Below are 16816 nucleotides of genomic sequence, written 5' to 3' on the forward strand. Positions count from 1 at the left end.
TTTTTTTTTTTTTTTACACACCCATACTGTGTGTCTGTTATAAATAAACATTGACATTTTCTGGTGCTTTGAACACATCATGTTAAAGATACAGTTGTGCTGAAAATGGCACTTCCTTACATTCCTGTTTCTAAAAGTGCTGCTGGCAGTCGACTAGCTGAATCGTCAAGAACGCTTTGCAGTGCCGTGGGATGGCATCTATTTATCTACAAAATAATATGATATACACAAGTGAGGCTGTTTTATGAAGATAGTTCTTGAGGGTATTCCACAAAGCAGGATTATAATGTTAGCCAGATAACTGTGAAAAGATTATGCTGTATCCCAGAGGTACTGGTTTGAATCTGGGAGACAAAACTTGAACGCTAGATTTACATTTGTGATTCAGTCATCCGTGCTGGTGTTTGCTAATAACAAAACAAAATTTCAGAAGATGTAATTTTTTTTAAAGCTTGTCTGGCTAAATTGCTAATCCTGCTTTGCGGAATGCCCCCAGGAACTATGTTCATAAACACCCTCATTGGTGGTAATACATGCATCTACAGTAAACACTGTTGAGCTTGACAAACTTTTTCTCTAGATGGGCACCAACAGCTGCTATTTTTTGCAAAGCACTGTTCATATTTCAGCATAGAGCAGAAATCATGCCCATCATCATATTCTGATTATTTTTTTCAGCTTGTAACAGGCTTGGTTCCATCATGAAATAATACTAAAACTAATTCAATTATTAATAAAATAATACTTTATTGATGTCTGTAGGTTTGAGCCTCAGGCTGCCTGGTTAAGGAGAGTTCCAGCTATCCTCTGCCAACACACTGTTGTTATTGTGACAAATAAACTGAATTTTGGATATTCACTTGAGAACAAAGGGAGTGAAAACTATATGCATGACTTATTTCTGCATTATGTTCAAATAGAGTAATAAAACTGCTGCCGCGCATTGTGCTCACATAGTATGTTTGTTCCACTTCCCTGCTATCAAAGCAACAGCGTCAGGACTAGATTTGTAGAAAATGTAGTAGAAAGTTCTTTTAGGTTTTTGTTTATTTATTTATATACAATATTTATTGCTCCATTCTTTCTTATGTACAGCAAGCTGCTGGAGTTGATTTTCAAGAGTCAGTGAACAGTGGGAAACGCCTACAGATCTTGATTAAAATGAAGCAGCTGAGCGCATGCTGTGTTCCATCTACCTTTTTGATCCTCTGGCAAGGAATGATATTTATAACCACATTAAAAATTGAACATTATTACTCCCTTGACTAGTCAACTTTCAGTGCCTACTTTAAATGAGTTCATGACTGGTAGGTTCATATTAGTAGCTGTGCAACTGTTGGTGTAGTTTCTGTGCTTGTTCTCCACATTTTATAAGGTAGCAAGATGAAATCTGTCTGGTGTGATACAACAGATTGTTTTATATAGTATATGCGCTGTGTGCTTATGTGTGTGTTTGTATGTATGTGTCTGTGTCCGTGCATTCCTGTACACCAATATGTGTGTGTGTGTGTGCGTATATGTGTGTTTATGTGGGATGTGTGTACCCAAGAGTGAAAATAACAAGGGGGGGAGTCAAGCTGTCATCCTCCACAAGCATCCTGCTATTCCCTCGCTCTTTCTTCTCTTTCTCTCCCCCTGTGATAAGTGTTATTCTGTCGCTCTGCAAGCAACAAGACATGGCCTCAGCCACCGAAACTAGTGCCTGAGGGATGGTGTGTCTGTGTGTCAGTGTGTGTGCGTGTGTTGCCAAGGCGTGACGAACACCTATCCCATAATAATGTCACTCACATCGAAGTAGACCAGCAGACCCGTCCACCACTCCCTCCCTCCATTTGTCTCTCTTGTCCTGTCCATCCATTCCATCTCTCTTTATTTCTAACCCTGTCTGCCAAATTCTCACAGGTGGAAGAAATACTCTTCATCCACACTTATTTATCCCCAAGTCTGCCTTTTTACCCTTCCTCCTCTCTCAGTTTCAATCTGTCCATTACCTCTGTCGTATTTCTCATTCTCTATGCACATATTTTTCTGACTGTGCCAAGGAAATGCGTTTTCTTTTGTGCATAGTATGTATATGTATGCGGCTGTGTGTATGTGAGTGACAGAGAAAGAGAGATGGATAGGTAGAGAGAGAGACACGGTGTCTGTGCACGTACAAACCAGCATCTGGCCTTGGCAGGATGGATGTGTGACAATATGGCGCGACTCTTCCTAGATTCTACAATAAACGAGTGAAGCTGTAGGTAATGGATGCTGCAAGTCACCTTCAAACATCTACACTATACAAAACATTACATATAGTAACACTAAATTGCTCTTTACAAGAAATATTACACATACACACACATACACACATGCACACTAACATACACACAGATAATTAATGGTGGTGGTAAATCCCCCTCAGCTGTGGGAGAGTAAATTGCTTTTTCACCCTCCACAGATTTCAGTCCGCTCGTTATGTTGATGATGCCAGAGCCGCTCACAGAAGCACAAACTGCCTGCTGCAGCCCTACTGACACATGTGCCCCCCAACACACACACACACACATACACACACACACACACACACACACACACACTACCCCTCAACCCACCTCAAAATACACACATTGATGCACCCATCTCTGCAAAGCATGACTGTAAACTGTACACACACAACACATGTACATTTTGGCCTTATGCATGACTGCATAAAATATAAATCTTTATCAGCATCACTGCCATTCTCTTTTCACATTTGCGTGTGTGTGTGTATGTGTGTGTATGAGTGCTTATATTCTTGCAATTTGCATAGATGAATGGGTGAAGCCACTTCAGCTAGTCTACTCTACTCCACTCATCCTGTCCTTACCTGGACCTTTTTTACTCCACTCCATTCTGCTTCACTCTGCTCGAGTGCAGCACCCTCCTTTTGTGCCAGTCCACTCCAGTATACCTCAACTGTGCGCTTCTCTAGTCCCCTCTTCACCCTATTTTTTTTTATCCAGTGCCACACCTGAAATTTGATTGGCTACCTCATGAATCACCCCCAGAGTTTTGGCACATCATTAGTTTCTACCAAGCAGTAGGGCAGATGTCTGGAGAGTATGGCTGTTCTTACCACAGTGTATCTATGAAAGTGAGGGTGATCTTTGAGCGCTTTTATTGCACTGACTGGGAGTTCTCGTGAAATAGTTCAAAGCTCCACTGCAAGCGTCCCATGCACAAGGTGGGCGGTGAGCCCAGTTCAGCATGATTTGTGACTGAAGGAGCCCGCTGTATGACACCAGCACCTACAATTCTTTTCTGTACAGTTTGAAAATGGTAAGAGCAGTTTTTAATCTTTATATATTTTTTTTGTTATTCATGTCAGGTTAGATGAAATTCACTTGCATACTAAGGATAATTTGGTTATTTGCTTTGGTTGGCTACAATTTACCATGGTTTACTATGGCAATAAAACTGCAGTAATTATGTTTTTTGGCATACAGTCAAACCATGGTTTTTGACTCATGATTTTACTATGGTATAACCACTGTTTTCTACAGTATTACTGCCAATTAATAATAAAACACCTAAAAAATACTTATAATACCTAAATATTAAAATAAACACAGTAGCACTACGGTCAGCACAGTTACCATAAAGTACGATGTTAAACAATAGTAGTAACATGATTCGCAGTAATCACAGTTACCAGTAGGCCTACAATATAAAATTATGGTCACCATTGCTATGGTTTCCTATAGTTTTAATGTGGAAACTGGAAACCAAGGAGTAGCCAATGTACATTCTCAGTAAACCAACAAGCTTTACTGAGCATTTACCAGACACACCTTGACCTGTTCACTTCCACACTGAGGAAAGAAGCATGAGCATTTTGTCTGCTCTCTATTGCTGCTGACTAGAAAGTTATTTTTGTTTTCTTTACTTTACTTTTCTTTAGCAAAGTGCACCAGAGCTTGCTTATGATTAACACAATCAGCAAGAATTCTTTGAAGTAAAGGTCACTTGAATTTTGAGTTTATCTTTCACGGCATCTCACTGTTTATGTGTGGTTGATTCCCAATGTTGTTACCCAGGATGAAGCTCGTAGGTTCTGTGGCATTTCTCTGAACATTATATGATCAGACTTTGAAGTGAATTTGGTGGTAGGCTCAGTGAAGACTGTCTTTAATTTCACCAGTTTCTTAATAATCCTTCTCACTTGATTGATTGATTGATGTCAAATAGTTTGGGAATGCTCTCTGAAATATATAGAAATGTAGCATTTTATGACTCATAGTAAGGAAAAGTCTCTTAGAATTTTTGGTATTGGTATAGTTTTCACAAAGACAGCAAACTTATTTTATTTTTCAGGTAGCCCAGCCTTCCTTTTGATAAAAGGTCTCATTAGTAGCTTGTGAAGCTCTTTAATTAATTGGTTTGTTTAGGGTCCATGATCACCACAACTTGTTGAACATAATTAATTCAGAGCTTTTTCACCATACACTCCATCATGTGCACAGCTTGCCATGCCTGTGCAAGAATTGGCCCTGCCTTTGAAAATAATCCTGGAGCTGCTACTGCTGCTCTTTTCTATTCTACTTATGATTAGCAAACTCTGAGAATCATAGATTATAAAAAGAGACAATATCATTGAGCTACAGGCACAAAGACCGCCAGATTTACAGCTTTAGACCCACCACAGTGTTAGACTGGTGGAGAACAACAGCTTTAGACATTGTTTTACTGGTTGGAGATGGTTTAATGTAGGTGTGGGTTTTCTCAGGTTAAGGTTAGGGTAAGGATTTAGGTCTGCTGTAAATAGCTTGCTGGCTTCTGAGCCATTTTCAGTCAAAAACTGCAGGTATACTGTAAAACTATGTGGCTCTCTACCCTTGCAACTCAGTGTATCTCAAAAGACACACAATCATAAATTACCAATTAGTTTTCTGGTACAAATTCTTCCTCCAAAACTCTTGGCATGATGTTTGATTTCAGCTTTTTAGTTTGACAAACAAATCAACTCGGCAGTGAAAGCCAGCTTTTCTCAGCTTAGGGCCACCTCCAAAATTAAATCCTTTCTCTCTGTCCACGATCTGGAGAAAGTCATCCACGCATTCATCTCTTCCCACCTGAACTATTGTAACTCTATTTACACTGTCATTAGTCACTCGTCCTTGTCCCGCCTACAGCTAATACAGACTGCTGTCGTTTGGCACATAATCCCCATCCTTGCTTCACTTCAGTGACTCCCTATTTGATTCAGAATTGACTTTGAGATTATATTGCTTGTCACTTCTCAACCCTTAGCCCCTTGCTGCGTAAGTAGATTCAAAGATGGATAAAACGTTCTTCCATCCTTTACAGCATCATCACATAATGTACACTCTGTCCATTCACGTTCCATTACAGATTGCTAGCACTGTGTGAAATATTCAAACCATGACATTTTTATGGCCTTACATCACATCAAAAAAAATCTAGATGTCTAATGCATTTCCTTGTAATTTAGCACTACATATTTGATATCTTTGGACACCTTGGGACAAGAAGTGTGCACAGTGTGGCCTGCCCACAGTAAAACCTCCAATACATTTTGGCAGTGTGAGTTTGTTTTCTAAGGCTGCATACAGCCTTTTTTCTCCCTGTTAAATGTTATTTTTTAGGGAGTTGTTCCTCATCTGATGTGAGGGTCTAAGGACAGAGTATGTTGTATTCCTGTAAAGCCCCTTGAGACAAATTTGTAATATTGGGCTATATAAATAAAAATAGACTTGACTTGACTTGACTTGACTATGGAGTGTAACATTGGATGGGATGGTCCAGGTGCAGACTGAACAGAATAAAATCACTGTTTGCTATGTCAGCTATCCATGTGTCAGCTGCAGAGGAGAGACCACAAAATATCTTGTGAAGTCTAGTCTAATAACACTGAGCATTACAGAAAATATTTTATGAGGCTGTCCAATTAGGATTCAAAAATCAGCAGGTGGGTGTAACAAATACAGTGTGGGTGCAGGCAGATGCAGTCTTAATAAACCCGGCCCACGCAGACCTCTTCTTGCATCATAATTATTATTATTTTTAAGTTTTTTTTTTTTTTTTTTTTTGACATTTCCCTTTATTTGATGGTGACAGTGGAGAGGGACAGGAAGGGCAGGAGAGGGGGGGTGGTGACATGCAGGGCTCAGCTCAGAATTGAGCCTGGGCTGCTGTGGTTAGCCTTGATATGTGCTACATGCACCTCTAGTTGCATTCTTGACCAGAATGTAAAAGGCATAAAAAGTTCTATGGGTATGAACAAAGCTTGCTTTAGCAGGGTCAGCAGGGTGGCAGAGGTCAGGCCTCTTTGGTCATCTGATAGAGATGTCTTAGCTGTTGCACGGTCTCATGAAGCTTAAGGGAAATCGGATGTTTGACACTGCAGTGGCTAGTCTGTGGAGGAGGCTCCCAGGTTGTATCAGCTTGGCCCCAACCTTCAACACTTTTAAAATCCATCTCAAAACCTACACTGTAACAAATTACTGTTTTTTTTTTTTTACAGTGGATTTACAACAGTATCCTACTGTATTTTACAATAATTGAAAATACTGTTAAATAGTCATCCCTCACATGTAAATTAACAGTAAAATCGGTCAGTTAACAATAACAGTAGATAACTGTAATTTAACAGCATAAAACAGTATTTGTAATGAATTGCTGTAAATTACAACAGTATCTTACTGTATTTTATAATTATTGTAAAATACTGTTAATTATTCATGCTTACATGTAAATTAACATTTAATGCTCTGTTAACAATAACAAACTGTAATTTAACAGCATTAAACAGTATTTTCTGTCAAGCAGTGGAGACTGGCGCTGCTGTATGATCCCTTCTCAAGTCCAGTCACTATCTTTCAGCATCTTACTGATGATTGTGGGCTTATGTTTCTTTTCTTTTTTTGATGAAAGCACTTCTTTATTGATCAAACTCCTCATTTTTGAGTGACAAGATGTAGCCTAGCCTAACTGGCTATTCCTGCACGTGACTTTCTGGAAAACGGTGTTAGAGTGAGTGTTCTTCTTTGTCAGTTCTGGTTCTTGGTTCTTGAAAACAGCGTCAGAGTGAGTAATCACACTGTTCACTCCGTGCTACGCTGCTTCTCCGTGTCCTCCGCTAGCTTAACACACTGCCATATACTATAAAATTACCATGTTTCATAGCTATCCGGTGGCGTGGCTCAGGAGGTAGAGCGGTCGTCCGCTAACCAGAGGGTTCCCGGTTCAATCCCCAGCTTCTACAGAATGTGTCGAAGTGTCCTTGAGCAAGATACTGACTCTGTCCTGATGGACAGTTAGGCGCCTTGCATGGCAGCCTCTGCCATCAGTGTGTGAATGGGTGAATATAAGGCAAAACAGTGTAAAGCGCTTTGAGTGGTAAGTAGCCTAGAAAAGCGCTATAGAAATACAGTCCATTTACCATTTTACTGTCATGTAGCCTACTGTTATCCAAAAAACGGAATTATACTGTTTGATAAATTACGGTAGATGCGCTGTAAAATTACTATAACCCTGTAATCCTACTGTCATTTGCTGTAGGTACTCCAAAAAACGGTATTATACTGTTAGATAAATGATGGTAGATGCGCTGTAAAATTACCATAACACCCACCGTTATCCTACAATCATATACTGTAATCCAAAATACGGTAATATACTGTTAAAATAAATAACAGTAGATTGATTGTAAAATAACAGTAAAATACTGGCGTCCCTGCTGCCAGTATTTTACTGTTATTTTACAGTGAAATTCCTTACAGTGTAGCTTTATGCTTTATCCTTTACTGGTCTATTAATCGTACTGTATTTGTCTGTTTCCAACCTGGTTTTTGCACTTTTACTTACACCACAGACTTTATTTTTAAATGTGCTTCATGACAAAACAATGTCTTACCCTGACTTACCCTGACTTTCAGTCATCTCTCCATTCCCTCCAATATATTTTGCAAACCGAGGCTCAAAAACAAACATCCAAATAAAACATGAATAAGGTTGAACCAAAGGAAGACGCAATCAAGTAAATGAATGTGTTGGGAGGTCCTTACCCTGAAGAATTCTTTAGTAGATCCAGAGTCCAGTGTCCCATAGGCTATCTCTGTCTGTTTGGCCAGGTCTTCTGCACTCTCTATGGGAGAGACCATCCTCTCCACAGTGAGGAAGGCAGCCAGGTTGGCTGTGTAGGAGGAGATGATGATGAGGGTGAAGAACCACCACACGCCGCCAACAATACGTCCTGACAGAGACCTGGAAAGAGGAAGGAGAAGGGCAAGGGAGGGTGAGACGAAAGATGGGATGGAAAGAGTAAGAGGAAGATGGGTGAGTGAGGAATAAGAACAAACGTGTGCCATGGAGAAAGAAAGAGGCAGAGGGAAGGGGGGGTGGACAAGGACGAGTTGGATAAAGAGGATCGTGGAGGAAATGAGGTAGACAAGAGAAGATGTGTGAGGGGGATTGAGGAAGGGATGAAAAGTATGAGGAGCATATGAGGAAGAGGATCAGAGGCATGATTGGGAAATGATGGAAAAAATGACCGCAAAGATTAAGAAGAGAAGTTGAAAGTGAGGTAAGACAGAGAGAAAGAGATTTGAGGGAAAAAAGCAAGGAAAGACAAAACATAGTTAAAGTTAGTTCCTGGATGAGAGATGTGCATCACAACATGCAGTGTTTTTGCAAGGAATTTCAGGCGCCACTGGCACGACCATGAAAGCATTGCCAAAGTAATTATCTTTCAACCTTCAAAACCAATTCAACACAAACAATAACAAAGGCTACATGAAACAGATTGTAATCTGGGCGCTGCTCCGTCTCTCTCATTCTTGCTGCCTCTCATCCTCCCTCTCTCTTCCGCTCTCTCTCCATGTTTACTCTCTTTATCTACCTATTGTGAACGGGAGCATCAAAGTAAATGGCTGTGGCAATTCATTTTGTTTGCATGCTCTTGTTTTCATTGAGGTTCTAGGAGGAGAGCGAGCACAAGTTAGAGGAGAGACAGAATGACAGAGAAGGTGCGCAGTAGAAAAATGTTAAGTGCAGCAGCCAATAAAGTGCCTGTGTATTCCAAAGATGTTAAGCGGTAACAAAATAACTTCATGCTCTACCGTCCTGAGAGACACTGTTTACAGTTATTCAGTTTTCTTTAAAGTATATGAAGACCCATTGCAGCCAAAGAGAAAGAAAAACTGCACTGCTCATCCAGCCTATTTTTATTTCTGAGGTTAACACATTTCCCTGTCTTTACTGGGCAACACATAAAACAAGTAGCGTTTTTTTTTTCATCTGGATCATGGATCATTGGGTCAGGTTACTCAGTACCTACTGGAAATATAAGGATGGGTAACTACTGAACTTTTTGACCATCACTATCAACTATTTCACTATCAAGTCACATTATTATGAAGATGTCATGTTACAAGAGTGATGCACCTTTATTGCTGTAGTTGGAACATAATTTTAAAGGTCCACTATGCAAAACTGTTGAGGGTCAATTTAAGCTGCAGCTATAACAGCCTCCCCTCTTCTGGGAAGAGTGGAGGCACTGGGGCTCAGTCATACTGGGACAGAAAAGGGCCTTCCCCAAACTGTCCCCACAAAGCTGGAAGCAGAGAATTATCTAAAATGTCTTGGTGAGCTGAAGCATTAAGATTTCCCTTCAGCAGGAACTAAGGGGCTGCGGCTGACCCAAGAAAAACAAGCCCATAGCATTATCCCTCCTCCACCAAACTTTACAGTCAGCACAGTGCAGTCAGGCAGGGAACGTTCTCCTGGCATTCACCAAACCCAGACTCATCCATCAGACCACCAGATAAAGAAACGTGATTTGTCACTCCACAGAACGCGTTTCCACTGCTCCAGAGTTCAGAGGCGGCGTGCTTTACACTGCTCCATCCATTGCTTGGCTTGTGCTTGATGATGTAATGCTTGCATGCAGCTTCTTGGCCATGGAAACCCATGCCATGAAGCTCCCGGCACTCAGTTTTTGTGCAAATGGTAATGGCAGAGGAGGTTTGGAGCTCTGCATTTCTTGAGTCAGCAGAGCGTTGGCCACTTTTATGCGTTATGAGCCTCAGTGCTCGGCGACCCCGCTATGTAACTTTACGTGGTCTGCCACTTGGTGGCTGATTTGCTGTGGTTCCTAAACACTTCCACTTTGCAATAATACCACTTACAGGTAATAGCTGAATATCTAGAAGGAAAGAAATTTCACCAACTGACTTGTTGCGACGGTGGCATACTGTTACGTTACTATTACAGACCCATTCTTTCACAGTTGTTTGTCAGGGCAGACTGCATGTCTAGGTGCTTGATTTTATACACCTTTGGCAATGTGACCGGATGAAACACCTGAATTCAGCCCAATGACAAGAACTGTGTAGACTAAACCTTCAAATTACAATTGTATTTTCATTGAGTGTTATAGATCCTCACTTCAGTCAGCACTCTGCAGTTTTGCATAGTGAATGTTTACATAGCAAAGAAGAATACTGTTATTGGTTTATACGTAACATGAAAATGATGATAAAGAAAGGTCAAAACAGCTATTTTAATGTTGTGTGCAATATAAAAAAAATAGTTTTTTTATTGTATGGCTATATACATGTAAAAGAACTTTGTAAGAAAATGTAGGGGAATTGAGCCCAAAGATTATATTATATTATATATTATTGTAAATACTATAAAACTTCAATTAGTAGTCCACGATTCTATTTGCTTTGCAGTAATAATCAGAAGCAACTGGCCCATATTTGGGACCTGTGTGTATTTGGGACCTGCTGTCATTTCCGTTTGCACAAAATTCTTGCTCAGCAAAAGCTAAAAACCGTAATCAAAAATCATAATCATTTTTATTTTTTCTTGTTCTCTCTGTTTCACATTATTACACATCAGACCCACACTCTGGCAGCGTGTGACCCTGCCTGCCCGCTGTCTGCAGCACAGAGCTCAACCCTTCAAACCTGTTGGAATAATTACATCAATAGGGTTCGATTTGACAATTATAAACTGTAATGCTGATTGTATCCTGGGGAAGTCAGCAGGATGTGACGGGAAAACCCACAGCTGCTGCCCAGGGAAAAGAGCTTTTCACCAGCAGGCCAAGCTGTTGCTGCTCCGTAGTTTGTCAACAACCCTGATGCACCACAACAGTTTTTTGATTTCAATGTTTGATGTAACCCTGCTTCTATTAGGGGCTGGTGTTTATTTTGCAAAATGTGTGGCCATACGTGGCAAATTAAAGAGACTTGGTCTTTAATTGGGAGTTGGCTTTTAATTAAAGTTTTATGGTATTTATTTTTTATTGTATTGGCATCTTTTTTGATGATAAAAGATAAAAGAAAAACTTCTTACTGTCAGAGGTAGAGTCAAAATCGGAAACTTAGGCAAACACAGATTTAACCTTTCAAATGTGAGAAATCAGGATAAAATTCGGAATGTGTGAAATTAATGAGAAAAGACAGATCATGCCTATCTCTAATGGTGCTAGGGCAGCGTGGCTAAATTAAAAATTAATGTACAGTCATTTTAAAGTTGCAAGACATAATATTCCCCACACAGGGCCCTTAGTAATCTGCAAATGGATCCTGTTTCCGGTCTGCCTTGTACACAAATCCAGACTGAACTGCTGAAGCTAGAGATAACTGCCATTTAGATGATTTTCATATCTTTCTGTACTCAATGTGGAAATGAGGCCCTCTTTAATTTCTTTTTAAAAGTGCCTTTTTGTTGATAGCAGATTTTCATGTGAAAGCAGTGATATGTGAGTTATTTTTAGGGAGGGCTAGGTCTTGTGTGTGCGAGAGAGAGAGAGAGTGGGAGACAGTGAGAGAGAGAGAGAGAGAGAGAGAGAGAGAGAGAGAGAGCGAAAACAGAAGTGAGATAGCTGAGAGATGCAGTGACGCCTGACTTGGCATAAATTGTCACCTTTTGGAGCAGCTCTGCACCCTCCTGCTGTTCAGAAACCAGCACACAGCTTAATCCTCACAAATGTACATACACACACACATACACACACACACACACACACACACACACACACACACACACACACACACATACAAATGCGAATTGATAGTGTGCGTCCTGAAGGCATTGATCTGTTTATGTGAATTAATGGAAGTCGCATGATATAGCGTGATAGATTCTCCCGAGAGAGAGTTTGGGTTTGGTTTTATACTTATTAGGATGACAATGGAGACAATTTCTCTTATTCAGATAAATCACAGTGGTGGACTGGAAGAGTAAAATGTGTATTCATCATGCTGTTAACTCAATTCAAAAGCATCAGGCAAGAAGGCACTCAAAAAAACAGCCTCAAAGCATTCATTTTACACTATCATGCTGTTGTTGTTGATGATGGTGGAGATGATGATAGTGATCATATAATAATAATGTGACGATAAAGATGAAAAATTCAATCATTGTGCTGATCCTGATGCATTTTGTTTTCTTGTGCTGAAGATAATGATGATGAGGAGGGGGAGAATGTGGATGATGAGTATTTACAAACTCATCTATGAAAGATCTACAGGGTCTCCCAGCGAGGCCGTCAAGGGCATGCAGTCTGATTGGTTAGCTGGTAAACGAGCTGTGACAACATTATAATCTAATGTGATGGAGCCGGAGCGTGATTTAAGTGGAGGGCATAAGAAACAGGCAAAGGCAAACGAGGAGGACTGAGTGAAAGAGGGCTACCTGTTAAAATCAGTCAGTCAGTCAATCAATCAATCAATCAATCTATCAATAGGCTTGTCTGTTGAGAAAATCTTCACAGCTTTGTCAGCAGTTTCTGGCAGTGTTAATTTACTTCAAATAAACCAAAGCACCAAAGTCTTGTTCCAAAGTGAGTTCAAATATTGTAATTCATAAATAGCAGAGAAAAATATGGATTATTGATTTACGATGCATAGTAGACAGAAGCTGGCAGTGTTTGGGGCCAATTAGGAAAGCATACAATGTTTTTTTTTTTTTTTTTTTTTCATTTCTGGGGGAGCCAGCGGTACTGTAGGTTAGAATAAAAGGCGTTAGACACACATTACTAAACCCATCTACTATGAGGAAACCTGTGCACAAAATAATATTTTACATTGGAGTCTTGAGTAATCTGCCTCATTAAGACAGTTCATCATGCACCAAGATTTGAGAGTTCCTAAAAGTTAATAACTGGTAATAAAATTAAGTTTTAAGGGCATTTTCAACAGTAATTCATTCCAGCAGGACTGGGTGGGCTTTAGCTCTCTTGTAGGGAAACTGTTGTTATGTCTCAACCACTAACACATTTAAAGTGGACGTGTGAGGGTTAAAGAACAGATGATTCAGTTACATGACAGATTGTGTTCGTGATAACCTCCCCTCTCCCAAGGCTTTTAACAGATGCTAACTTTGCTTTGCTTTGCAGATGCTAACACAGTCTCTGTTTTCAGTTATTACACGTAGTTCACAGTGGCCAGCACTCGTGTAAGGATGATTTATGGTTTTAGGTTCCTAAATTTTCTCAACCACAGCATAAATTCACACTATTAGTTCATCAGCTAATCGGAGTGGAGTGTATTGTGGTTGTGGTTGGTTTGTATATATTGTGATCGTCCCAAACTGTATAAATGCTGTGCTCATAGACACCAAAATGCTTGTCTAGCTCTTCTTTATTAAATACACGGGCGCAAATTAAGGTGAGCATGTGTCCATAGATACTTTCTGATGTGATTACTGGAGAGTATTTTGGATTAATCAGTGATGGGACACAGCTGGAGAGATGAAGTGAGCTCATGATAAGCCAGGCTGGTGTGTTGCTGGTGTCTGTGACCCATAATGTTATGATATCTGTATTAAACACATAGGAGCAATCAGAGACACTTGAGGTTAAAAAAGGTGAGGGCACATTGGACACCACTGTTGAAACATCCCTGGGCACTAGATCCCAAACAACAAGACCCAACCCCTGTATTTATTAATTGCCATTGCATAGCCTGCAACACCGAGTCTTTTTTTGTTTGTTTGTTTGTTTTTTATTAATGACTTTAGTGCCACAGAAAAACTGCCATGTAATGTAAACTATAATAAAAGTAGAGATATTTGCAAATTAATATCCCTAGTCCATAATTTTATCCACAGCAGTGCAAGTTCACACAGCAGTAGATGCCAAGTACACCAGCTGATCAATATATATACAGTACAGGCCAAAAGTTTGGACACACCTTCTCATTCAATGCGTTTTCTTTATTTTCATGACTATTTACATTGTAGATTCTCACTGAAGGCATCAAAACTATGAATGAACACATGTGGAGAACACATGTGGCTATCCACATGTGCTCTCTACATGTGGATAGCCACCCTGTGCTCTGATTACTGCTTTGCACACTCTTGGCATTCTCTCGATGAGCTTCAAGAGGTAGTCACCTGAAATGGTTTTCACTTCACAGGTGTGCCTTATCAGGGTTAATAAGTGGAATTTCTTGCTTTATCAATGGGGTTGGGACCATCAGTTGTGTTGTGCAGAAGTCAGGTTACTACACAGCCGACAGCCCTATTGGACAACTGTTAAAATTCATATTATGGCAAGAACCAATCAGCTAACTAAAGAAAAACGAGTGGCCATCATTACTTTAAGAAATGAAGGTCAGTCAGTCCGGAAAATTGCAAAAACTTTAAATGTGTCCCCAAGTGGAGTCGCAAAAACCATCAAGCGCTACAACGAAACTGGCACACATGAGGACCGACCCAGGAAAGGAAGACCAAGAGTCACCTCTGCTTCTGAGGACAAGTTCATCCGAGTCGCCAGCCTCAGAAATCGCAAGTTAACCGCAGCTCAGATCAGAGACCAAATAAATGCCACACAGAGTTCTAGCAGAAGACCCATCTCTAGAACAACTGTTAAGAGGAGACTGCGCGAATCAGGCCTTCATGGTCAAATAGCCGCTGGGAAACCACTGCTAAGGAGAGGCAACAAGCAGAAGAGATTTGTTTGGGCCAAGAAACACAAGGAATGGACATTAGACCAGTGGAAATCTGTGCTTTGGTCTGATGAGTCCAAATTTGAGATCTTTGGTTCCAACCGCCGTGTCTTTGTGAGACGCAGAAAAGGTGAACGGATGGACTCCACATGCCTGGTTCCCACTGTGAAGCATGGAGGAGGAGGTGTGATGGTGTTTTGCTGGTGACACTGTTGGGGATTTATTCAAAATTGAAGGCACACTGAACCAGCATGGCTAACACAGCATCCTGCAGCGACATGCTATCCCATCCGGTTTGTGTTTAGTTGGACGATCATTTATTTTTCAACAGGACAATGACCCCACACACACCTCCAGGCTGTGTAAGGGCTATTTGACCAAGAAGGAGAGTGATGGAGTGCTGCAGCAGATGACCTGGCCTCCACAGTCATCGGACCTGAACGCAATCGAGATGCTTTGGGGTGAGCTGGACCGCAGAGTGAAGGCAAAGGGGCCAACAAGTGCTAAACACCTCTGGGAACTCCTTCAAGACTGTTGGAAAACCATTTCAGGTGACTACATCTTGAAGCTCATCGAGAGAATGCCAAGAGTGTGCAAAGCAGTAATCAGAGCAAAGGGTGGCTATTTTGAAGAAACTAGAATATAAAACATGTTTTCAGTTATTTCACCTTTTTTTGTTAAGTACATAACTCCACGTGTTCATTCATAGTTTTGATGCCTTCAATGAGAATCTGCAATGTAAATAGTCATGAAAATAAAGAAAACGCATTGAATGAGAAGGTGTGTCCAAACTTTTGGCCTGTACTGTATATACACTATATTACCAAAAGTATTCGCTCACCCATTCAAATGATCAGAATCAGGTGTCCTAATCACTTGGCCTGGCCACAGGTGTATAAAATCAAGCACTCAGGCATGCAGACTGTGAAACAAGACATTTGTGAAAGAATGGGCCGCTCTCAGGAGCTCAGTGAATTCCAGCGTGGAACTGTCATAGGATGCCACCTGTGCAACAAATCCAGTCGTGAAATTTCCTCGCTCCTAAATATTCCACAGTCAACTGTCAGCTCTATTATAACAAAATGGAAGCGTTTGGGAACAACAGCAACTCAGCCACGAAGTGGTAGGCCACGTAAAGTGACGGAGAGGGGTCAGCGGATGCTGAAGCGCATAGTGCAAAGAGGTCGCCGACTTTCTGCACAGTCAATTGCTACAGAGCTACAAACTTCATGTGACCTTCAGATTAGCCCAAGTACAGTACGCAGAGAGCTTCATGGAATGGGTTTCCATGGCCGAGCAGCTGCAGCCAAGCCACACATCACCAAGTGCAATGCAAAGTGTCGGATGCAATGGTGTAAAGCACGCCGCCACTGGCCTCTAGAGCAGTGGAGACGCGTTCTCTGGAGTGATGAATCACGCTTTTCCATCTGGCAATCTGATGGACGAGTCTGGGTTTGGAGGTTGCCAGGAGAACGGTACATTTCAGACTGCATTGTGCCGACTGTGAAATTTGGTGGAGGAGGAATTATGGTGTGGGGTTGTTTTTCAGGAGCTGGGCTTGGCCCCTTAGTTCCAGTGAAAGGAACTTTGAATGCTTCAGGATACCAAAACATTTTGGACAATTCCATGCTCCCAACCTTGTGGGAACAGTTTGGAGCGGGCCCCTTCCTCTTCCAACATGACTGTGCACCAGTGCACAAAGCAAGGTCCATAAAGACATGGATGACAGAGTCTGGTGTGGATGAACTTGACTGGCCTGCACAGAGTCCTGACCTGAACCCGATAGAACACCTTTGGGATGAATTAGAGCGGAGACTGAGAGCCAGGCCTTCTCGACCAACATCAGTGTGTGACCTCACCAA

General features: G+C 41.0%; 1 protein-coding gene across 2 annotated transcripts in view; it reads right to left on the minus strand.

Moving 5' to 3' along the window:
• The window catches only part of gria4a (glutamate receptor, ionotropic, AMPA 4a), a 132573-nt gene that overhangs the window by 13806 nt on the left and 101951 nt on the right, over positions 1-16816 (minus strand). For both annotated transcript variants that reach the window (XM_030066832.1, XM_030066833.1), the window contains exon 14: positions 8055-8253. In XM_030066832.1, coding sequence (XP_029922692.1) covers positions 8055-8253 — 199 coding nt within the window. The remainder of the gene's footprint in view (positions 1-8054; positions 8254-16816) is intronic.

The sequence above is a fragment of the Myripristis murdjan genome, chromosome 13 (genome assembly GCF_902150065.1).
Source record: "Myripristis murdjan chromosome 13, fMyrMur1.1, whole genome shotgun sequence".
Classification (NCBI taxonomy): domain Eukaryota; kingdom Metazoa; phylum Chordata; class Actinopteri; order Holocentriformes; family Holocentridae; genus Myripristis; species Myripristis murdjan.